The following is a 25359-nucleotide window of genomic DNA, read 5'->3' on the forward strand; positions in this document are numbered from 1 at the left end:
CGAGCGGTTACAAAAGTTTATACATTACACATGCTACCTGTAACAACCCCCTTTATTGCAATAAAGAGTTATTCTACACATGACAACTTTTTGACACGCACTATTGTATACCTCCAACACAAGAGTTTCTTGGCCTTCGTCTCACAAACGCAAGAAACTCGGGGGGCTAACAGGGATCAATGCTCAATCAAAAACAACTCAACAACAACTCAAAAAAAAATAATAATAATAAAGTCTCAAGGGGCCGATGGTTAGGCCGGAGGTCCCAAAGAAAGACTTCTCACGAAACTCCTCGTGCAGGCTACATAAGCCCTCGAGTCGAGTTTGAATCCACGAGTCGACAAGCTACTCCTCGTGGCAACTCCACATGTCTCCTCGAGATGCGTTCATTCCTCGAGTCGAGTTCGAATCCACGAGTCGACAAGCTACTCCTCGTGGCAACTCCACATGTCTCCTCGAGATGCGTTCATTCCTCGAGTCGAGTTCGAATCCATGAGTCGACGAGCTACTCCTCGTGGCGACTCTACATGTCTCCTCGAGATGCGTCCATTCCTCGAGTCGAGTTCAAATCCACGAGTCGACCGATACTCCTCGTTCCGATTCTTCATGAAACTCCTCGCGCAGGCTGCGTGAGTCCTCGAGTCGAGTTCGAGTCCACGAGTCGACTGATACTCCTCGTGCCAACTATTCACATGTCTCCTCGAGATGAGTTCATTCCTCGAGTCGAGCTCCGAGTCCGCGAGTCGACCGATGATCCTCGCCCCGACTCTCCATGAAACTCCTCGTGCAGGCTCTACGGGAGTCCTCGAGTCGAGTTCGAGTCCACGAGTCGACAAGCTACTCCACGTGCCGGCTTCACACGCCTCCTCGAGACAACTTCATTCCTCGAGTCGAGTTCGAGTCGACGAGTCGGCAAACTACTCCTCGTGGCGACTTCACATGTCTCCTCGAGATGCGTCCATCCCTCGAGTCGAGTTCGAATCCACGAGTCGACAAGCTACTCCTCGTGGCGACTCCACATGTCTCTTCGAGATGCGTCCACTCCTCGATTCGAGTTCGAATCCACGAGTCGACAAGCTACTCCTCGTGGTGACTCCACACATCTCCTCGAGATGCGTCCATTCCTCGAGTCGAGTTCGAATCCACGAGTCGACCAATACTCCTCGTGCTGATTCTTCACGAAACTCCTCGTGCAGGCTCTACGTGAGTCCTCGAGTCGAGTTCGAGTCCACGAGTCGACAAGCTACTCCTCGTGCCAACTTCACACGCCTCCTCTAGACAAGTTCATTCCTCGAGTCGAGTTCGAGTCGACGAGTCGACAAGCTACTCCTTGTGCCGACCCCACATGGCTCCTCGAGATGAGTTCATTCCTCGAGTCGAGTTCGAATCCACGAGTCGACCGATACTCCTCGTGCCGACTCTTCACACATCTCCTCGAGACGAGCTCTTTCCTCGAGTCGAGTTCCGAGTCCGCGAGTCGACCGATACTCCTTGTGCCGACTCTTCACACATCTCCTCGAGACGAGCTCTTTCCCCGAGTCGAGCTCCGAGTCCGCGATTCGACCGATACTCCTCACGCCGACTCTTCACGAAATTCCTCGTGCAGGTTCTGCATGAGCCCTCGAGTTGAGTATTGAGACGACAAGCCAACTAACCACTCCTCGTGCAGGCTCCACATGAGCCCTCGAGTTGTGTCCCGAGTCCACAAGTCATCTAACTACTCCTCGTGCAGGCTCTATGTGAGTCCTCGAGTTGAGTCTCGATTCCGCGCTCGCCACCCAGCTCGTGGGCCGACAGGCAACGAGTTACAAATGGGTTCAAGGTCTGCGTCCGCTGGACGTATCTGGTCTAGCCAGCGTCCACGGGAAACCTCGCCACACAAATGTGGCATCGCGCTCGCCGCCCAGCTCGTGGGCCGATAGGCAACGAGTTACAAATGGGTTCAAGGTCTGCGTCCGCTGGGCGTATCTGGTCTAGCCAGCGTCCACGGGAAACCTCGCCACACAAATGTGGCATCGCGCTCGCCGCCCAGCTCGTGGGCCGATAGGCAACGAGTTACAAATGGGTTCAAGGTCTGCGTCCGCCGGGCGTATCTGGTCTAGCCAGCGTCCACGGGAAACCTGGCCACACGAATGTGGCATCGCGCTCGCCGCCCAGCTCGTGCGCCGATAGGCAGCGAGTTACAAATGGGTTTCAAAGGCTTGCGTCCACCGGGCGTATCTGGTCTAGCCAGCGTCCACGGGAAACCTGGCCACACGAATATGGCATCGCGCTCGCCGCCCAGCTCGTGCGCCGATAGGCAGCGAGTTACAAATGGGTTTCAAAGGCTTGCGTCCGCCGGACGTATCTGGTCTAGCCAGCGTCCGCGGGAAACCTGGCCACACAAATGTGGCACTGCGCTCGCCGCCCAGCTCGTGCACCGATAGGCAGCGAGTCACAAATGGGTTTCAAAGGCCTACGTCCGCCGGGCGTACCTGGTCTAGCCAGCGTCCGTGGAAAACCCAGTCACGCAAATGTGACGCCAATGCCCCCCGGGGCCAAAGTCGTGCAAATCGATCACGCCTTCATTGGTAGGTCAAGAAAATAAGCCACGCACAATAAAGTCGTGCTAATCGATCACGCCTTCACTGGCAGGTTGAGAAAATAAGCCTCGCACGATAAACCCGGAACAGAACCGTCCCTCGTGACGCACAAAAGCCGTCCCTCGCGACACACAAAGGCCGTCCCTCGTGATGCACAAAGGCCGTCCCTCGTGACGTACAAAAGCCGTCCCTCGCGACGCAGAAAGACCGTCCCTCGTGACGCACAAAGGCCATCCCTCGTGACGCACAAAGACCATCCCTCGTGACGCACAAACGCTGTCCCTCGTGACGCACAAAGGCCGTCCCTCGCGACGCGCAAAGGCCGTCCCCGTGACACAAACTCGAGAGCATTCATCCTGCATCCGCATGAAATCGTAGATTTTGAGTTTCCACTCGACCTACGCTCAACCGGAAACTCGGGGGGCTAATGTTACCGGTCCGTCCCGGCCCGGTAGGACGACGACGGCCACGATAGCGGCCTCCCCGAGCCTCTCCCGATGCACGGCCACCTCAGAGCCGGCTCTCGTCGCCGTGGCCGCCTCAGAGGTATCCCTGGCCTCCATGGCCGGGTCAGAGGCGTCCACGGCCGGGTCAGAGGCGTCCATGGCCTCCATGGCTGGGTCAGAGGCGTCCATGGCCTCCATGGCCGGGTCAGAGGCGTCCATGGCCTCCATGGCCGGATCAGAGTCATCCATGGCCCCCATGGCTGAGTCAGAGCCGTCCATGGATGAGTCAGAGCCGTCCATGGCCTCCATGACCGAGTCAGAGCCGTCCATGGTCGAGTTAGAGCCGTCCATGGACGAGTCAGAGCCATCCATGGCCGAGTCAGAGCCGTCCATGGACGAGTCAGAGCCGTCCATGGACGAGTCAGAGCCGTCCATGGCCGAGTCAGAGCCGTCCATCGACGAGTCAGAGCCGTCCATGGCCGAGTCAGAGCCATCCATGGCCGAGTCAGAGCCGTCCATGGCCGAGTCCGAGCCGTCCATGGACAAGTCAGAGCCGTCCATGGCCTTCATGGCCGAGTCAGAGGCAGCCCTCGGCCAAGGGGTTGTTCATAATGCCCCTTGGTGGCCTATAAATACAGGGGTCTCTCCCCTAATCCAGGTAATCCGTTCTTGAGTACTGAAACGCTGTCGAACTCGTACCTCGCTCGTTTCTCTCAAGTCTCGACCCCTAAACACTAAACCCTCTACAAACCACCTCAATCCTACTAATGTTGAGCGTCGGAGAGGTAAACAGAGGCAACCCCTCTGTTTCCCCTTTGTAGTTCACACCTCTTCTGCTTGCTTTTCAGGTGCCTGGACGAGACAAATACCACGGACAGCTAAGGGACGACTTGGCATACCAAGTCCCACACGCTCAAGTCGAGACGAGACCACTTGGTCCGACCTTGGGTCTGACCGTCTGCGACTCCTAAATCGTTGTCTGAAAAACTGCGACAACAGGTACTTCGACATCGATGCAGCCTGGTAGCTTCGGGATCGACCCAGCCTGGTAGATTCGTGATCGTCCCAGCCTGGTAGATTCGAGATCGACCCAGCTTGGATACTTCGAGATTGGTCTAACCTGGATACTTCATGATCGACCCAGCTTGGGTATTTCGAGATCGACCGAGCCTAGGTACTTCGAGATTGGCCCAGCCTGGGTACTTCGAGACCGATCTAGCCCGGATGCTTCGAGATCGATCCGGCCTGGGTACTTCGAGATTGATCCAGCCTGGGTACTTCGACATCGATGCAGCCTGGTAGCTTCGGGATCTACCCAGCCTGGTAGATTCGTGATCGTCCCAGCCTGGTAGATTCGAGATCGACCCAGCTTGGATACTTCGAGATTGGTCTAACCTGGATACTTCATGATCGATCCAGCTTGGGTATTTCGAGATCGACCGAGCCTAGGTACTTCGAGATTGGCCCAGCCTGGGTACTTCGAGACCGATCTAGCCCGGATGCTTCGAGATCGATCCGGCCTGGGTACTTCGAGATTGATACAGCCTGGGTACTTCGACATCGATGCAGCCTGGTAGCTTCGGGATCGACCCAGCCTGGTAGATTCGTGATCGTCCCAGCCTGGTAGATTCGAGATCGACCCAGCTTGGATACTTCGAGATTGGTCTAACCTGGATACTTCATGATCGACCCAGCTTGGGTATTTCGAGATCGACCGAGCCTAGGTACTTCGAGATTGGCCCAGCCTGGGTACTTCGACATCGATCCCGCCGTGTAGCTTCGGGATCGACCCAGCCTGGGTACTTCGAGATTGACCCAGCCTGGGTACTTCGACATCGATCCAGCCTGGTAGCTTCGGGATCGACCCAGCCTGGTAGATTCGGGATCGACCCAGCCTGGGTACTTCGAGATTGGTCCAACCTGGATACTTCATGATCGACTCAGCTTGGGTATTTCGAGATCGACCCAGCCTGGGTACTTCGAGATTGGCCCAGCCTGGGTACTTCGACATCGATCCCGCCTGGTAGCTTCGGGATCGACCCAGCCTGGGTACTTCGAGATCGACCCAGTCTGGTACTTCGAGATTGACCCAGCCTGGGTGCTTCGACATCGATCCAGCCTGGTAACTTCGGGGTCGACCCAGCCTGGGTACTTCGAGATTGATCCAACCTGAATGCTTCGGGCGAGCCCCACTTGTCGAGACGGGAGCGGGTTGCTTCGAGCGAGCCCCTAGTCGAGACGGGAGCGGGTTGCTTCGAGCGGGCCGTTTTTCGAGGCGGAAGCGGGTTGCTTCGAGCGAGCCGCTTGTCGAGGCGGAAGCGAGGTGCTTCGAGCGAGCCGCTTGTCGAGACGAGAGCGGGGTGCTTTGAGCAAGCCGTTTGTCGAGGCGGAAGCGGGTTGCTTCGAGCGAGCCGTTTGTCGAGGCGGAAGCGGGTTGCTTCGAGCAAGCCGCTTGTCGAGACGGGAGCGGGGTGGTTCGAGCGAGCCGCTTGTCGGGATGGAAGCGGATTGCTTCAAGCGAGCCCAGCTTGTTGAGATAAGAGCGGGTTGCTTCATGCCCTTTTGACAAGTCTTCGAGTTTTCCGCTTTGTTTCTTGGACTGGGCTCACTGTGCTTCTTTGTTTTTGGGTTGGGCTTTCATGTTGTTTTGGACATGGAAAAATCTCGCATAACAGTTACCTTGCTCAAGCAATGAGTTCTTATGGGTTGATACCAAAAAATTTAAATTCTTTTGGTAAAATATAGCCCTTAACAATGGATCCATGTGTATATAGCAACAATACATTGTAAAAGAAATGTTTGAAGCCTCTCAAAAAAAAAAAAATATAGTAGAGCCTAGGATGTGCAAAATTTAATTTTTAGCGAATTTTTATGTGTATTTTTCTTTAACTTTTAACGTGATATTTAATTTAAATTAGTTTTTTATATTACTAAAATGCGCATGAAATTAATTCTAAAGTATGCTTAAACATGCAATTGTTCCTTAAAAAAATCAATGTAAATTAACGGGTCCAAATAAGGCTAAAATTTAACACTCACGGAGTGAATGCAAACAAAACATGGGGTCAAAGTGAAACTATTTGGAAAATTCATGGGTCACTAAACTGACACATTCTAATATTATGACAATAAACGAAATTTCTTATCTCAACAACACCATGATCCGTTGTTAGACTATAAAAATAAATTTCAAGCAAGTTTTCTAGTGTTTTTAAATTAATAAAAAAATGGCAAACTGGCAACGTAGCCATTATGAAACATGGTTTTTGTTTTCTAGCCCACGTTTGGTTAATTTTGCAATATAGCCATTTACCATAATAAACGAACATAAAATACCTGATTTACCCATATTATTTAAAAGACGTTTATAAAACACTAACCCACGTTTGACTATTTAAATTAAGTAATTTTATTTCAGAATTGTTAATTAGGTGATTGTAAATATAAAAGGAATGGGATTGAATTAGTCAACGTAACTAATTGAAGGAACAAATATTCGGTATTGATTTTTAAAAGGGAAAAAATTGTTTCCAAAATAATATTAAAAGTTGTTGAGTAATTAATGAGTACGTGTGTCATTAAATACATACGTAATAGTCTCTCTCTTCTTTATTCGAATCTCATTTGAATTGGTTTATTTCTATAAATTATCTCAGTTGCGGTTTATTTATGTTAATTTGCAGATTAGTTCAAAATAAACAAAAATTAACGAGTAGTTTATTTATGTTAATTTGCAGATTAGTTCAAAATAAACAAAAATTAACGAGTATGTAACAAATTGATATCGTGATTAAATGAGCGATATATTTCAAAATTTAACATTAAAACATAATAAAATATAATCCCTAAAAATTGGGAATTCAAATTTCATCTTGTAGAGCCTAAAAAATATCAAGAGCAATATTGTTTTCCTTCCCATTAAACTAGCCCGCAAAATAGGAAAGTCAACTAACTAGATTTAAATATGTGCATTAATTAAATAAAAAGCAACAAAATAAAATTTCCAGAAATCAATTAAAATTTAGTCAAGGTTATATCGGTAACTAACATTTCCTATAATTTTGACACGTCATCTTTTTTTGCTAGATTTGAAACTAGTGCGAAAGGTGGGCTAGATCACAATTACAATGTTTGAAGTGGCTTAGTTCGATTAATTTTTTTTTTAAAAAAAGGGAGCCAAACCTTTTCACTCTAATGATTTTTATGAAAATTGCAAAGTATATATACATTAATCATGTGAGTGTGTGAATGATTAAAATCCAACATGAAACGAGCTTGGCGGTTAAATCACATGTGATGTTGTGTGTGGTGTGGGAGAAGAACATGCTTCTCCTAGTATCTTTTGATTAATTTCTGTTTCACTTTCTGAGGTTAAAAAAAAGAGTGTATTGTGGTCACGAAGTTGGCAAGGTAAGAACGAATTATGTTCATCAACAGAAAGAAAAATAAAAGTAACAGAATCTAGAGAAACTTGTCTTTTTCTTTTACTCTTTTTTTGTCTAGGAAAACACAGCATGTTTGTCATGTGATCAGTACAAAAGTTGGTCTATTAACTCCTAATCCTAAACAGAGACCGAAAACAGAAAATTCCTACTTTCTATTTTCTAATAGCTCTCTTGGGTGTATTATTAACTTTATTATTTTTCTTTTGGGGTGTTGTAGTTGTTTAGCCAATTTGAAATTAAGGAATTAGTTAATGTTTTGTTTATTTTGATAAATTAGTTATTTAAAAAAATTAACATATATTTACCAAAATCAGCGAATGAAAATACTAAAAAAAATCATATAAAATGCTATCTGATTAATGAAGTCAAATTATTAAAAATTACAGATTTTAAACATACTTAAAACGTTAACTAGATTATAAATCCAACGTTTCAAGTGGTCTAATATATGAGATTTTTCTTTTCTTTTTCAATGTTGCTTTTTTTCTTCTTAAGATCAATAAATGTGTCTCCAGTTTTCTATCACCGGCTTGCTTGCTAATTATCATAAGCATGTGGTTGCGTTTAGAATTATTTATTTGGTTTTTGGGTCTCTGACTGAATTTTTAAGAATAATTGGTATTATTTTTCTTCAATTTTAGTGGGTGAGCTTTTTTTTTTTTAATATCAAAATTTTAATGGGTGAGCTAGTTATGCCAAATGCGGTCTTTTAGCATTTTCGAAAAAAAAAATAATAAATAAAAAAATAAAAAATAAAAAAATTACGGTCTTTTATTTATACTACAATTTTATTTTATTTTTTACAATTATGCTTAAAATTACCATCCTAAGGGAAAAACAATAAATTTTAAATAAAGTAAGCAAGTTTTATATTTTATTTAAAATCTAATGATACATTTTTATGTCGCTTTCATGTTTTCTTTTAAAATAATGCCCGATATAACGTCATAGCTCCGCATAGTTAGGTTAGAATATTGTCCTTTCTTATAAATAACTGTTGTTTCTTTAAGCATAGCATTATAGTTAACTGTAGCAGGCAACAAAAACCAGATGCAATCAATCACAGAGTAAAACTGTAAAAACAATATGCAATCACGTTAGAAGTAAACCCGAAAGAGTATGTACAAGAGGCAAGGTCGTTTTGAATTTCCCAATTTATCTACACCATAGGATGATCACTCACACCTGATTCCTAACAAGTATACAACGGACGGGTATGAATAAAACAAATCAAAGGGGACTTAGACTCTGATCATTTACATCACACCCAGGTACAAACGACACCGTTCTTATCAGCAGAAGCAAGAGGTTTTCCAAGCCCACTCCAAGAACAGCACAAAACAGGCGCGGTGTGTTCTTTCAAAGTGCTGACTATCTCAGCCTTGGACGTTGACCAAATATACACCGACCCGTCGGCCGATCCGGAAGCTACGTAGTTGTCGTCCGGGCTGAGACACGACCGGCTCCAATTCGATGCGACCCTGTTCCCCGTGGCTCTCAGAGTCCCACATACCTCCAGAGACCGGACGTCAAACAGATTGTGGACATTGTCTCTCCCGGAAGTCAGAACCATATTCCCGTTACGCGATAGCGCGATCGAAGTGACCGCCTGAAAGTAAAGGTTAGTATTTTAACCTCACCCGTTTTTTAACCGTGATAAAACCAAAAGTTTACATTAAAGTACACCAAAGGTCATGTTATTTTTTATTTAAATAAAAAAAATAATAATAAGGAAAAATGGTATGAAGTAGACAATTCAAACTATGACTTTTGCAAAATAGTCATAGTTTCATTAGGTATAGCAAAATAGTCAATTAAGAGTACAAGTTTTCATTAAATTTAATCATGTCTCGATTGATTTTCATTCAGTTTTCATAAAACTTACATTTTGTCTTTATAGTTCGTTGGGATTATATTTAATCCAACCTAGATTAATCTTACTTTGGCTAGTTTGCTTATAGTTAAATTATGGCTATTTTGCAAAAGCTTAAGTTTTATTGGGCTATATAGCCGCTTGACCCAAAAAATAAAGCGACTAAGGTGGTGGAGCCAGCTAATGACCAAGGAAGGTTATGCCCCCGTTGAACTTTTGAAAATTATAATTTTAAACCCAAATAATTTTATCAATTTATACATCTTTAACCCAAAATTATATGATTTTTTCATATATACCCCACTGACTAATTTTTTTTTTCTTCGTATTTGCTCCCCTTACTGCAATTCTTGGCTCCGCGGCTGATCCCATACCATTTGAAAAATTGGAAACTCTAGCAATTGCTCAGTAAGTACCTATGGAGAGGCTAAAACCCAGGACCTATTAAGCATAAATCAAGCATATGACCGCTTAATTAACCAAAAGGTTTATTTTTAACCGGAAAAGAAAGGGTAACCGTTTTTAGCTGGTTTAAACCGCAAAAATATAATAGAGATTAACCGAAACCCCATATTTACCTGAGAGTGAGCCGCCACTTCACCGAGAAGCTTCCCGGACTGGACGTTCCAGAACCGGAGGTTTCCGTCGACGTGGCCGGAGAAAATCGTCTGCCCGTCTCCACCAAAGCACAACGCGTTGCAGTTGCTGTGGAACATGATCGTGGACGTGCAATACCCTTTCTGTAGGTCCCACACCTTGATGGTGCGGTCGTACGCGGCGCTGACGACGTGGCGGCTCGACGCCTTGCTGGCGTCGACGGCGCAGACCTTGTCCACATGGCCGGTGAGCGTGTGTCGGACCCTGCCGGACCCCAAGTCCCAGACGTAGAGGTTGTTCGAGCTGCTCGCGGCGATCACCGACTTGTTGTCGTGGGTCCCGGCGAGGTCGAGGACGGAGCCGAGGCAGCCGTAGAGGATCCGGGCGTGGGACCCGGTATTGGCGTCCCAGATCTTGATGGAGCGGTCCTGGCCACCGGTGATGAGCTGGCACGAGTTGTTCTCGAAGAGGATGGATGCACAGCCGCCCTCGTGGGCGTTGTTGATCTTGTGTTTGCAGACAGATGGGACGTGGGATTCCACGAAATACTCAGCTCCTTCTTCGCTCTGACGGACCACTCCGTCCACCTGTTGCCGGGCCAGAATCTCCAGATTGTTCGCCCGGATTCGATCCATTGAGTCTTCGTATAGCGCGTTTAGCTGAGGATATAATAGCTCAAATATCAGCATGAAGCACATGGTTCGAAAGAAAATAAATAAATATATAAATTGAGTGCCACAATTTTTCTAGAAGCATAGCCCTTTTAGGTTATCGGCTCTGGTTCCTGAACTTGGTTATTTTCCCACATCCAATCTTGAGTGATATTTAGATTGTGGCTGTGTTAGCTTAGCTTATTAAACCTTATTTTAGCTTTTTCTAAAAGCTCAACCGTTTTAAAGTGTTTGGTAAAAATAGTTTTTAGTAAAAATTGAGAAGTGCTTTAGCAAAATATAGAAGAAAATTAAAAAGCAACATTTTTCATAACTTTTGGGATGAGCTGAATCTAAAAGCACTTTTTTTAAAAGCAAAGCTATGTCAAACAGTGTCTGTATCTGGCGTTGGTTTTCCGAGGCTTTCTTTCTTTTCTTTTTCTATTTATTTCGGTTTCTTGTTTAAAAATTTTTATTGTATCATATCTAACCTGAATTCTACTATGTGAAATTATCAACTTTTTCAAGCACTTTGTTACTAAAGAAAGGCGGAAAAATATTATGGTGGAAGTAAAACTAAACTTCATCACAGCAAGTATCTGAATTTCATCACATTGAGTAACTTTCTGAAGTTGAAATCAAGTCCATCATATAAGCAGTGACAGAAATTCCCAGTTTAAGAGTGCAACAGCATTAAATTTTACCTCGTTCAGTCGTTCAGCGTCTTTCATTTTTTCAAGCATCCACCGATCGATTAACATCTTGTTTTCTGCCTCAAAATTCTTAGCCTTAACAGTCAACTCCTCGAGCTGAGCTTTGATCGCTTCGTTCTCACTCAAAACCAGTTCCAAAGCCTTAGTCTTTTCCTCTAGGTCATCCTTTATATGTGAAAACTCATTGCTGGAATGCAAAACCAGATCCAAGTGAAAATAGAAAGAAAGCACAGAATCCAGCTTCTAAACCATGTTAAAGTTAGGGTTACCTTGTTTGATTTAACTTATCTTGCAGATCAGAGATCGTCGCATCTTTCTCCTTGATCAAAGCCTTTGAAGTTCTGGACTCAGCCACTTCCACGACGAGTTGCTCGGACAATCTCGATTGGGCTTTGTAACACTGCTGAAGCTCCAGCTCTAGACTCTCCGCTTTTTCTTTCCATTCTGATCCCTTTTCAGAAAATTTTACTAATTTAGTAACGTTAAACAAAATCCACGGAAAGGAAGTACATAAAGCATCAAAGTCAATCCCCAGAAGAAAGGATTAAACAGTTCTATAATCACAATCAGCTCAAGAACAGACCTGAGAAATTATTGGCCTAGAAAGCGCGATAATTGCAGGGCCATGAGCACCTTCTTCGAGCAAATGCCTTTTCCTCAAAGCCTTCAATGCGTGCTTTATCGCCTCCATAGCCATTTTTTCCTTTGCCCTGGACAACAATTCAATAACCAGTCAAATTACATAACTCACTAATCCTCGGTTTGGTTGCGGAGACATGAACACTCCGAATTAAAAAAAAATAGAGAAATCTAAATCGATACGTGCATCGAATCCGAAATTGACAACAAAAAGATCCAAGCTTTTTTCCTACTTGACTTTCTTGGAAACCAAACATATTACAATATTATCAACGACAGGGATAATGAAAAATAGTGCAAATTGAGTAGATTAGAGGTACTTGAATACTTACATACTGATCGAGTTCGATGAATTCCGAGTCGGAGATAAATTAGGGTTTGTGGTGGTTTTTGAAGCGATCATTTTTTTTTTCGAATGCGCAGAAGCTTTGAGACCGAGAACGGAGATTTCACAAGGCAGGTATAATCGGAATATGAAATTATGTTAATTGTGGGTTTTACACTTTTACCCAAATTTCCATTTAATTGGGTTTAAGTAGCAACGTGGTAATGTTGTCTAGTCGGTAATTTTACGTCAAATAAAAAGTAAATAGCTACAACGCTAATTATTCAAAGTGGCAACTATATGTTTTTAAAATATTTTCTTGAATTTTTTTTTTTTTTAAACATTTTTCTTGAAATACCTCATTCATGCGTGTATTTCAATCCTTAATTTTCTCATAAAAAAATAAATTTATTTCAAACTCGCTCATAATGATAGATGAGAGATAATAATATTCGCCAAAAGAAAAGTAAAATTTAGATATATGTAACAGGTATTAAGTATTCATAATATTTTTGTTGGATATTTAGCCTAGACGGTATTCTAAGAATGATTTTAAATATGCTGTAGTTAAATAATTTTGTCTATTATAATTTCTCGCTATCATAATTTTGTATCTGAGCCTAAATTGCATTTGTGTCTTTTTTTTTGCATATTTGTCACCTATACAATGTCTTAATTATCATTCTATTTTATATCCAATAAGAATCCATATCCACACTCAAACTCTAATCTCTCATCAAATTCCCTCCCAAACCCTAATTTCTCTAACTCAAGCTCCGACCACCACGCCTATCGCCACTCCGACGAGGCCACCTCCGCTGTAACCCTCGCCAGAGCTCTCGCCGGAATCACAGAACAAGCCTTCCCGCGGCCTCGAAGCCGTCGTGCTTCGATTTCTCCCGGTGTTCGTCTTCGCCGACGGAGATTCAGACCGGGCTCGACGGAGAACCAGTCAACGGAGTACATGGTTTCGACCATGACAAAGCTGATGAACTCACCATCGTCGCCTTCGTCGGAGTTCGGGATCGCGGAGATTCTCCGGATCCGATGGTAGTGCTCGCTGGAGCAGGCGAGGGATCGTACACCGCCGGCGCCGGGGACAGCGAGGAAGCCGAGGTGGTGGGAGTTCGTTCTGACGGGGAAGAAGAGGACGAAGGAGTCGAAGTCGACGCCGGTGAAGCAGAGGCAGCAGAGGCGGTTTTCGGCGGGGTCGAGGTCGGAGGGGGCAGAAGCGATGGCGACGAGAGGACGGTGGATTTGGTGGCCGGAACGGGACTGAAAACGACCGGAGCTGAGCCGTTCGGGAAATCGCCGACGTATTCGGACCGATCTCTGTTCTTTCCGATCGTCAAAACCCTAACACAACCACACTCCATTGGAAAACAATCCCTAAGCTTGGGGCGAAAAAAATATCAATGAATGAGTTTTCAAGGTTTGACAATGAGATGATCAACAGATAAATAAATTGGCTACGCGGCGAAGACCTTAGTCGAAAACGGAATGGCTGACGGAAGACTCTGTGATGAATTGAAGTCGTGTTTTTGGCTTTGGCATTTCGTCGAACAGGTAATACGCGTCGAAAAAGTAATACACATTGAAGAAGTTGGTGTGTGTTTTACGGCGGCGAAGCGAGGAGGCAAGGCAGCGACATCTTCCAAGGCGGTCGCGGCGGAGAACGGTGCCGATAAGTTGTCCAACGAAGTCGGGGCGCTTCAGATTATCGATTTCTTCTTCTAGTCTACTTTTGTTTTGTAAATATTTAACTGTGGTTCCACTTTCTTCTTCTAGTCTACTTTTGTTTTGTAAATATTTAACTGTAGTTCTACTTACTTCTTCTAGTCTACTTTTGTTTTGTAAATATTTTAACCCTGGTTCTACTTTAAGGGTATTTTGGTTTAATAATAAATAAGAGTGACTTACTTGCAACACGTTTTTTGGTGATGACATAGATGCAATTTTGTTCATAAGAAGTGATTTGGTGCAAATCTCTCATTGAATTTTGGGCGAGCTAAGTCCAATTAGCCTACTTCCTTCAAAATTTAGCTTAATCATTAATTTATTAAAAAAAATATAGTAAAACTCATATAATCACATTTCATGATTGCCAAAATTTATACAAGCACAGTGACACTACACTATAACTAACTATAAGTTTTAATAAAAGTTGACTCCCAAATTACTCTTATCTTATTTGTGTTCTCGAATCTGTGTGTGAGGAGTCACCTGTAATTATAAAAAATTCAGATATTATTGTTGTTGGTCCTTTTCAAAAATACTAAATTCCATGTGTCTTGGAAGGAATTTCATGTCGAAGTCCAAATAAGACCCACAAGAAAGCCCACTATCAGCCCAAAAAAAGTCAAAAGTCCACTTAGCATGAGCCCAAGTCAAACCCGAGCTCGCACGCACTACACAGGAGCACGTGCTCACCTCGCGCACTGGCCACGCACGTCGCGCCAGCCAAGGATTTGAATACTGTTGCCGATACCGTACCGGGACTCAGATTTTGCTGGGTTACTGGGAGATACTCTTGGATTACCGAGGTATCCAATGAAACTAAGGGTAAACTATGTCGATGAACTTACTGGTTACCGATGTGATTTACCAGAAAATACCGGACTTACCTAGGGGGTATCCATTGAACAAATAATTATAAAATGTCATACAGGCTAAAAATGAAAATAGTTTATAATATCTTTATTACATAATCAATTTGAAATAGTTCAACCAAACCTAATGAAAATAGTTCAACACAAACTTAATTAAAATAGTTCAACAATCTACCAAATATCCAAGAGTTCAACAAAAACAACCCAAAAAATGAATACTCCGTCAATATTCATTGGCTAACATGTTGGAATTGATCTAGGGTTTAAGAAAAAGTTTAACACTTCGGTAAGCGGCGGAATTTTAAACATTTTCTTTTACAAGTAAAACAGTTTTTACTAACCTAGACAAAGAGAAAGCACATGTAAATAAAACTAATATGAGCATAATAAATTTACTAACCTCTTTAGAAGCTTGAACGTTGACGAGCCTTCGGAAGGTTGAAAACGTTCGTCTCCCTCGTTGCACGTCTCTCTTCCTTTCCTCGCTAACTCGAGTAACCACGGAAGTTTCTATCACTAAATCACTCAAGATAAAAAGGAATTAGTGTGTGGGCACTTTTAAACACTACGACTTAAGAACGAGTCTTGAAGTCGAAAAGCTAAACACTAGTGTTGTCGCACGAAAGTGAACAACTATTGAAAACCTCGGGCGGTTCGATCCAAGGCCGGACCAAATGATCGCACCCGGGCCAAGAGTGTGAACTCGAAAATCTCGAGCTAGGTTTTCTCCGATCAACCCGCCTCTCGGGATAGGAAAGGGGTGAGGAGGAGGAGTGACCGTGCCTTGGATGTCGGCTGCCTATGTACCCGTGCGTGGGATCAGGTCAGAACGTAGTTCAGGCGTGTAAGACGCCGTATGAGGCGTAGAACCTTGGTGGAGAAGCGTGCTCAACGAAGGAGGCGGGGCGCGAGGAGTCCTCGGCGGCGTCTCAGAACTTCGGAGATCGCGTACGCGTCTAGGGTGTTAGACGCGCAAGGGAGAACTCTAGTCGAGAACCCTAGGGGCGTGCTTGAGCACCGGGGGGCGTTCGATCAGAGGGAGCGACGTTCGGGAAGTCCCCGTGAGTGCCTCGGAACCTCTGAGAACGAGAGAGACTTGCGAGAACGCTTCAGGCCTAAGATGGCATCAAGAGAAGCAGAGGAGAGTGAGAAATCAAGCGTATCGATAGGAGATGAAGGGATCGCTTCCCCCTCAGTGGGAGGGGGTTTATATAGGTGTTTGGGAGCCTTAGGAAGGTCCTTCGTTGTCCATGTGGGACTGGGGGCGCGCACCTCTTCAAGTGGAGGCGCACAAGAGGCAGCGGCGCACCCCGCGTGGCGCGTGGCGCACAACCCGCGGCGCGCGGTCTGCGCCGCTGTGCGCGCGGCGCTACTCTGCCCGGGCGCGGCGCGCGCTGGGCAGCACCTTCGTGGACTTTTCGTGATCATCTTGCTTCCGGGCCCGTTAAGCAATTGTGGGCTTTGCATTTTGGGTTTATGACATAAATGTCTCTATTTGACGGATAGGATCCGAGTCGAGGCTCGACCCGAGGAGCGAGGCTTTTCTCGAGGAGGCTGACTCAAGGCTATACTCGAGGAGACTGACTCAAGGCTCGATTCGAGGAGCGAGGCTCGACTCGAGGAGACTGGCTCAAGGCTCAACTCGAGGAGCGAGGCTCGACTCGAGGAGACTGACTCAAGGCTCGACTCGAGGAGCGAGGCTCGACTCGAGGAGACTGACTCAAGGCTTGACTCAAGGGGCGAGGCTCGACTCGACGAGACTGACTTAAGGCTCAACTCGAGGAGCGAGGCTCGACTCGAGGAGACTGAATCAAGTCTCAACTCGAGGGACGAGGCTCGACTCGAGGAGCCGATTCAAATCTCGACTCGAGGGGCTAGGCTCGACTCAAGGAGTCAAGAGTTTGGGCAAGGGCTTGAAGGCTTGCCACTCTTCAGGACCTCCGGCCTGACCATCGGCCCTTTGAGCGACGTGTCTTCTCGGCGTCTCGGGTTTTCCGAAAATGACCGACAACATTAGCCCCCCAAGTTCGTCTCTCGGGATGTTCCCGGCGGTGAACTTTTTGTCTTCCCCGTTGGGTGTTTGAGGAAAATATTTTTAAAAATCCCATCGCCCGAGCAAGTTGTTGTTTTTTTTTTGCGTGGCCACGCGGCGTGCGGCCTGTGCGGCGCAATCCGCGCGGCGCGCCCCGTGCGCGGGGCTGGCTCGCTTCGCGCGGGGGAACTCCGACTTTTTGGAGGTTTTCTCCGTTTTTTCTCTTTGTGGGAGTAGGATTTCGACTCCTACCCCCCTAGGAGTCTATAAATAGACCCCCCCCCCCTCTCTCTCCTATTCCTCCACTTTATTTTTTCTCTCTTTCTCTACACTTGTTTCTTTTCTACACTTGCATTATGGATGTTCCTTCCCTTTTCTCAACTGAGAGTCCCGAGATTGATTTTTCTCTCTTGTTTCAGGATTCTGAACATGTAGAGGATGATCTCTTCGCGGGATTAGGGGAAGTTCCTCTGCACGTGGAAGAGAATCCAAGCGGAGTAGAGCAGTGGCTCGAAGAAGACGAGCTGGGCGTAACCGTGCCTGTTGCTCAGCCTCAAGAAGAGTGCGCGCCGACTGGGCGCGGAGCAAGTGGGGGGGTCGATCATCCCGCGTCCGGGGATCCCGCTCCTCGCCTCGTGATCAACTTGGTCGGCGAGGGGGCTCGCGACAAGACCTACCTCGACGTGCCAAAGTCCGACTTGGACTCTCATGGCACGCCGGGAGATATTGCGGGCGCGGATGAAGCGGCTCCGCTAGAGTCGGTCCTCGACGAGATTGACTGCGCGGACGATTTTGGTCCCGAGTCTGAAGATCCCGGAGGTGATTCAGAGACATGTCCGGGGGCCGAAGGCCTCGCACCGGAGCGTCCCGAAGGGCCGTCAGTGGCTGCCGCGGCTGTGCCGGAGGGCGGAGGCCCATCCATGGAGCCAGGGGGTTCTCAGCCCGAGACCCCTGACGCAGAGGCGATAGTGTCGGCGAGGTCGCTTGCTAGGACGGAGTAGTATCCCGAGGAGGGCTTTGCTGCTCCCGAGGGCTTCGATTGTTCGGGGGTCGATGCTTCGAGCTCGCTCACCTACCGAACATTCATCGGTCTCAGGGAGGCATTCGCCATTCCATCGTCCATGGCGCTCCTCCGTCCTTTACAGGGCGACCGTCCTTTCCGTCCTCGCCGTGGATTTGCCGCAGTTTCGGTCACGAGTCTTAACTACGGGTTGCGGTTGCCGTTCCAACCCATCGTCCAGCAGCTACTCGCACGACTGGGGGTGCATGCTTGCCAGATGAGTCCGGCGTTTTACCGCATCGTGGCGATGTGCCACATGGAGTGGCATTTCCAAACTGAGCGGGTGATGACCGTGAGCGACTTTCGCAATATCATTGCGATCTTCCCTGCGCCCGGGCAACCTGGTTTCTTCATGGCCCGCGATCGCCGGAACACTAAGCTGATCACGGACTCGGAGAAGTGTAATCGAAGACCGTGGGTGTGAGTCTCGGCGGAGGCCTTTGGTGACGCGCCGCTTCGGTTTGGCCCCTTGGCCGAGTTTTCTACTGACGCAGGGGCCGACGATCTCGACTTCGTGAAGGAGATCCGGGGAATGTCTGAGGCTCGGAAGGCTGTCGAACGATTTCGTTCGCCTGAGCTGATGGCTTCCACCGGGTGGTTCCCGCCCTTTCCTCCTAGCTGTGGCGACAGTCAGCGGACTGAAAGTGCTCCCAGCACCGCATCATCTCTCTCGAGCGGCGGCCTTCCAGGTATGTCGACGTTTCGCACATTCTGTTTTTGCTCTTAGTTTAGGGTTTTGACTTTGTCGCTTTTGTAGTCTCTTCGGCTAGGGCGAGGGCTCGAGCGCGCTTAGCGAAGGCTTCCCGAGACCCGAAGTCGTTGGCGGTGGTCCGTTCTCGGATTGCCACGCGGAACGGTCGGGAGAAACCTGATACCGGTCATCAGACGGAGAGCGGCCCTCGCGCTTCTTTGAAGCGACCCTCCTCATCGGCTCTACCAGACACGTCTTTCGACTCGAAGCGCGTGAATTCGATGGTCGACGTGGAGGCCGCGGAGGTTAGGGGGGAATGTTCCCAGGGTCTCGCTCAATCCTCGATGAAGATGTGGAAGAGCATCGTGGCCAGCAGCGACGTGGAGTTCTTTCGCCACGGCGTTTCTGACGCACAGAGAGTAAGTTTCTCTTGCCTTGTCTGTTTTAAGGCTTTGTCTTTTACTGAATTGTCTTCTTGCCTTCTCAGGTGCTTGCTCGAGCGACCCGGGATGAAAAGATCCTTCACGACCTCATCAGACGGATGAGCCTTGCCCAAGAGGAGCTTGCTCAAGCGAAGTCTCAGCTAGCCCGTGCCGAGCGAGGTTCTCACTCAAAGGCAGAGTTCGCGAGTCTCCGCGAGCAGCTTCAACAGGCCCGCGTGGAATTGGGAGTTACCCGCGGCAAATGCGACCGTGCTCAGTCGGCGGTGGCGAAGATGGCTGAGGAGCTAACGACGGAACGTCAAGCTCTCGAAGTGGCGACTCGATCAACGGAGGTCTTCCGGAGCGAGGTGCGGGACCTTCGACGCCAGTTGGAATCGCGCACAGAAGAAGTAGGCATTCTTCAAGGTCAGCTTACATCGAGCGAAGCTGCCCGTGTTCGAGCGGAGCGTGAGCGCGACTCCTTGGCGGAGGAGGTGGCCCGGGTCACCGCGGAGAAGGCCGCGGCGGAACAGCTCGCGTCCGACCTTCAAGACGACTACGATGTCGGAGTCGAGGAGGCAAGACACGCGGCGGCGGTGGATTGTCGGGACGCCACAGCGACCGAGAATGTTTCTCGGGGGGTCACCTTCCGCTTCTTCGACTCGTTGTTTCCACCACTCGACGGGGCCGATCCCGTAGGCGACGATCCCGCCGAGTGACATTTTTTCTTTATTATTTTTCTCGCGCAAGCGTTTAGAGCATGCTTTCTTTTAGGTTTTTCCTTTCAGCGCACTTGTTTTAGCGCATGCTTTCTAAGATTTTTAGGGCAGTTTCCCTTTTCTTTTGTGAGATATTATTTATTTTTATGAACATTTTCGCGCATTCATTTTATGGCGTGTTTAGATAGGCAAGTGTTTGTGTCAATGGTCTTGCCAATTCTTTTACCTCAGCAGGATATCTCTTCAGACGCACCAGTCGCTTGGATGGTTTGTGTTCTGTAAGTTTTTTGACTGCGAGTTAGCCATGCCGCGTAGGCACCTCACGTGAGCCGGATTGCGCCGTGTAGGCGTCTTAGGTGCGGCATGTAGGCGTCTTAAGTGCGCCATGTAGGCGTCTTAGGTGCGTCTCGAGAGACGACTTGGTTGCGCCATGTAGGCGTCTTAGGTGCGCCATGTAGGCGTCTTAAGCGCGCCATGTAGGCGTCTTAAGTGCGTCTCGAAAGACGACTTGGTTGCGCCATGTAGGCGTCTTACGTGCGCCATGTAGGCGTCTTGGGTGCGCCATGTAGGCGTCTTAGGTTGCGCCATGTAGGCGTCTTACGTTGTGCCATGTAGGCGTCTTGAGCGCGCCATGTAGGCGTCTTAAGTGCGTCTCGAAAGACGACTTGGTTGCGCCATGTAGGCGTCTTACGTCGCCATGTAGGCGTCTTGGGTGCGCCATGTAGGCGTCTTAGGTTGCGCCATGTAGGCGTCTTAAGCGCGCCATGTAGGCGTCTTAAGTGCGTCTAGAAAGACGACTTGGTTGCGCCATGTAGGCTTCTTACGTGCGCCATATAGGCGTCTTGGGTACGCCATGTAGGCGTCTTAGGTTGCGCCATGTAGGCGTCTTAAGTGCGTCTCGAAAGACGACTTGGTTGCGCCATGTAGGCGTCTTAGGTGCGCCATGTAGGCGTCTTAAGTGCGTCTCGAAAGACGACTTGGTTGCGCCATGTAGGCGTCTTAAGTGCGTCTCGAAAGACCACTTGGTTGCGCCATGTAGGCGTCTTACGTGCGCCATGTAGGCGTCTTGGGTGCGCCATGTAGGCGTCTTAGGTTGCGTCATGTAGGCATCTTATGTTGCGCCATGTAGGCGTCTTAAGTGCATCTCGAAACCGTCGGACGCCTTTGCCCTGACAGTTCATAAAGTCTCCAACAGGAGTCCTAGCCTTCATGCGACAGTTCATAAACCGTCAGACTGCTTGTTGCCTTGCTTGACGCCTTTGCCCTTCAAACATCTCATGGAGATTGTTGAGCATGTCGGCGGCAGTCTCGATGTCGCGATGTTGTTGTTGCAATACATTGTTCATTGATGCTAAGATATAGCACCTCACAATCTCATTGGAGCAGAGCCAGGCCGCCAAGGCATCTTTGTCCTCTTGAGTCGAACCATCATTCGTCAGAGGAGGACACGGGGTGGTGAGTACCCATTTGTGCTTGTTAACGGTAACTATTATGTCGAGGTTATGTTTCGAATCTACGTAGTTTTTGTTTCGGAGTTTGTTCGAGGAAAGGATGATTGAGAGATGGTTGAGAGACATGTTGCTTAATTAAGTTGAAACAAGTTTATGATTAGTCTTTGGTTTAGGATTTAAGTTTTTAAACATTTGATAAAATCCAAAGGTGTTATAAACCAAACGATAATTTACTCCTTCGAGGGAAGGCCGCAAAAAATCTCCATTTATAAGTAAATGACACATCATTAATGCTTAGCCAAGATGTCAATACACCAATTTTGTCCAGCCACCTTTTAAATTGGTTTGATCACTCACATCCTTTCGCAGGGCCTCGAGGGAGGATTACTAGGGATTGAGTCTAAGTGTGTAACCAACCACTTAGTCCAAGAGATTGACTTTGAAAAACAATCCGCCGAGGGGAGGTCTTGTCTCATTGTCTCACTTTCGGATTTAGCTCATTGAGCAATGATCAGTGCAAAGCGCCCTTGAGTACTCTCATTTAAGAGAGGGCCACGAGGGTGACTCTTATTCTAGCGACAATTGCACTTTTCATTAGTGTTGGGGATCGTGGGTTACAAACAACAAGTATAACCCTCCCACTTAGTTTTTAGAGTTGGTACATCGACTCTTATAAGTTCGGAAACAGTTTTCCTAGTTATAGAGCGATAGAGCGGACAACTAGAAAAGAATCCTAGATTTTCATGTTCAGAGCAGTGTTAGTGCATAAAGGCACAAGGGACATACTCGGATCTTTTCCTATTTTCTATTTAGGGAAAATGCATGAGGGAAGTGTGAACTTCAACTCACTCGAACACTTGAAAGTTTGAGATTACACATCTTTTTATTTTTCGGCTTGTCTACAAGGAGACCTCCCACTCAAATTTTCAAGAGCATATAGATTTTGAACATATGTGATATAGATATAGTTTTGAAAACATTTTGAAAACTTATTTGAATTGGATGACAAAATATTTTCAAGTTTGAAAACGAAAACGGTTTTTCAAAATTCAAACTAGTTTTGTGAAAATTCAATTTCAATTAAACTTTCAAAAATTAAAACATTTTAATCTTACACATCATGTTTATAATCCGGAATTCTAAAAAACTTGACTTTCGGAACAGCCGCGCACCTCGGAGTAAAATTGCCATAACTGGCGGCTCCGATGTCCTTTTGACCTGAACCGGTGGCATTGGACAGAGGACAGACAGAGTTTTAATTTGATTCAAGAATCATTAAATTTCGATTTCTGAGCAGAGAGTTATGCCACTTTTACTGCGGGTTTTACTCCAGCTCGAAGAAAAAGAAATAATTAAAGATTGGTCATTTTAGGTGCGAAAAAGAATCGAGTGTAACGGAAAATTTTAGGATGTTGTTAAAGCTTTTATTTGTGTTTTATTAGCAAGGTAATAACATGGTATAAAAGAAATAACAACATGCATAAAACGATTCAAGTAAATAAAAGAAAGTAGTAAGACAAGAAAACTAGTCACAAAATTTACTCGAAAAAACTCAAACCTTTAAAACACGTTTTTCAATATAAAAAATTAAAAACTTTTAGAACTGATTCTAATGTGTTTTAACAACATCCCAAACTCATAGAAAATCAAAATGATTTTTAATTTAAAGGCAAGAGCAATAAATTAAAAAAAATCTAAGAAAACAATTCTAACTTGTCACAAAATTAGTAAACTTTCGAAAACGATTTTCAAGCTCATATTTTTAAATACATGTACATGCATATCTTTGACCATAGCTCTGATACCATTTGTTGGAATTGATCTAGGGTTTAAGAAAAAGTTTAACGCTTCGTTAAGCGGCGGAATTTTAAAAATTTTCTTTTTCAAGTAAAACAGTTTTTACTAACCTAAATAAAGAGCAAGCACATGTAAATAAAAACTAATATGAGCATAGAAGTTTACTAACCTTTTTAGACGCTTGAACGTTGAGAAGCTTTTGGAAAAAGGTTGCAACGTTCATCTCCCCTCGCAGCACGTCTCTCTTCCTTCCTCGGCAACTCGAGCAACCACGAAAGTTTCTATCACTCGAGAGAAAAGGAATTAGTGTGTGGGCACTTTTAAACACTACGACTTAAGAACGAGTCTTGAAGTCGCAGAGCTAAACACTAGGTCAAATGAGAACCTAGGTGCCAAAACAATAAAATGAAATTGACTAGGGAGAGAGAGAGGAGTCGGCCACAAGGTCTAGAGAGAGAGGCTCTCAATCTCTAACTTATGTGGAATGAATAGAATGAGAGGAATAAGGGTCCTATTTATAGGAGAAGGGTTGACATTGGAAAGAAGTAGTTTCCTCTTATTTTCCAAGCCTTTATGAGCAATCTTTTATTGCCCATTCCCATCCAAGTCACACGGCCAACATGTGCCTTTATGACACATTGGATATGTTTCCTCTTTTATTCATTGCTCTCTCCTTGCTTGTTTGGCCGAAATCCTACTTTCCTCATAGAGGAAATTTGTTTCCTCTTTTTCTTTTGGCAAGTATCTTGATACATTTATGCACAAAATAATCTCCCTTTCTCTTTGGGTAGTGGGCGCCCAACACTTTCTAGAAAGGCCTTCTAGAAGTTTTTCCATTTGTTCATGACAACATGAAAAAGGCCCATTAAGAATTTTCAATAAAATTCTTATGAAATGAAATTAATCCACAAGGCCCAATGATCAAGTCTTGGCCGAGTGTTATTGAGTCATGAAATGACCTTGTCAAAAAAATTTAATGACATTCATTTCATCCTATGTCTCAAAAGACAAAAATACCCTTTTGACTATTTTCGTTCTTGTTTTGACTTAGCTTCCAGTTTAACTATTCCTACTCGATGTGATTCGTGATAGTGACCTCATGGATCCAAATGAACAAAGCTTGAGCTAAACCCTTGGACTCAAAAGTTCACAAAACCTTTTCCAAGTTTAGCTTAATGTCAACTGACTCCACTAAAGAGTTGACACTGAAAATCTCTCGGTTCAAATGAATTTATTTTCTACTCAAGAATTCAACCTAATTGTAATGAGTGGATCCACAGAATATTATCAACGTTTACCCTTCATGAATATCATCAGCTAGTCGAGATTTATAAAATTACCATTTTACCCTTCTAGCTGTTATTTCCTCAACTCCTTTGTTGCTTGTGAATAAGTTAGAAACAATGTATTGACGAGGAGCTAACAAGTCACATTGTTTCATCCAAAAGAGTCAAGACTCAATTCGGACACTGGTCAGTTCATTTATTCACACTCCAAGGAACAAAGCATGAGGTGATATACATTGCATTTCAGCAATCTTGTACATGAATTCCATATCTATGAGATCTTCACAAAGTTACTCATGACATTCTCACAACTTAATACTTCACCAATAGGCCTTGTTCGGAATCACATAGTGAGTCCGAACTCTGACTTTCTCAAATGAGAATACGTAAGGTGTGAAATGGCATGTCTCATTTCAGGATTAAGGTAAGCACGATGCAATTCATACGTAGTGACTTCGAGACATAAGAGGTTAAATGGTTTGTTCTTATCTTGTCTCTAGAAGTGCACTGGTCAATTCAATAGATTCGGAAAATACCTAGAAGAACTATAGAGTCTCCAACTCTCAATGCCTCATAACCAGACATCATAGATTCTTCTAACGATCATACTGAGGTCAATAGTCATTTGACCCTTAGATTGCGAATATATCGTTTTAAGCAAACTACGAAGAGTTTGTTCATGAAAATCTACATTTGTCCATTCGTAAGTTGTTTAGTTTGTTTATGGACTAAAGACTAATGTTTTATCATAAAGCTTCAAACAGACAAGGAGGAATGAATGAACGTTTCAACTTTTTATTAATGAATAAGCAATTACAAGCAAGAGTCTTCATGAGACCTTATTACATCAAATGTACATAAATAGACACTACTACTCTTCTTGTGGGCACCATTGACAACATGGAGAGTTCGATGACTTTCTTAAAGAAGAAGGTATTGCTTCTCAGCTTACCACACCTGCCACGCCTAAACAAAACGGAGTGTCAGAGAGAAGGAACCGAACTCTTATGGAGAAGGCTAAG

The 25359-nt window shown here is 45.6% G+C and overlaps 1 protein-coding gene across 1 annotated transcript; it reads right to left on the reverse strand.

The window, feature by feature from the left end:
- Nucleotides 1–8541: 8541 nt before the first annotated feature.
- Nucleotides 8542–12448, reverse strand: LOC149383422 (Transducin/WD40 repeat-like superfamily protein). The gene is made up of 6 exons (XM_089629508.1): nt 12278–12448; nt 11890–12016; nt 11576–11757; nt 11298–11493; nt 9925–10602; nt 8542–9082 (listed from the first exon to the last, which is right to left on the reverse strand). Exons 1-6 carry the CDS (start codon nt 12346–12348, stop codon nt 8735–8737), a joined length of 1602 nt encoding a protein of 533 aa, XP_089485634.1. The 5' UTR covers nt 12349–12448; the 3' UTR covers nt 8542–8734.
- Between the last annotated feature and the right edge of the window lie 12911 nt (nt 12449–25359).

The sequence above is a fragment of the Urtica dioica genome, chromosome 10 (assembly GCF_054948205.1).
Source record: "Urtica dioica subsp. dioica isolate 48M chromosome 10, U.dioica_male_clone48M_v1_H2, whole genome shotgun sequence".
Lineage (NCBI taxonomy): Eukaryota > Viridiplantae > Streptophyta > Magnoliopsida > Rosales > Urticaceae > Urtica > Urtica dioica.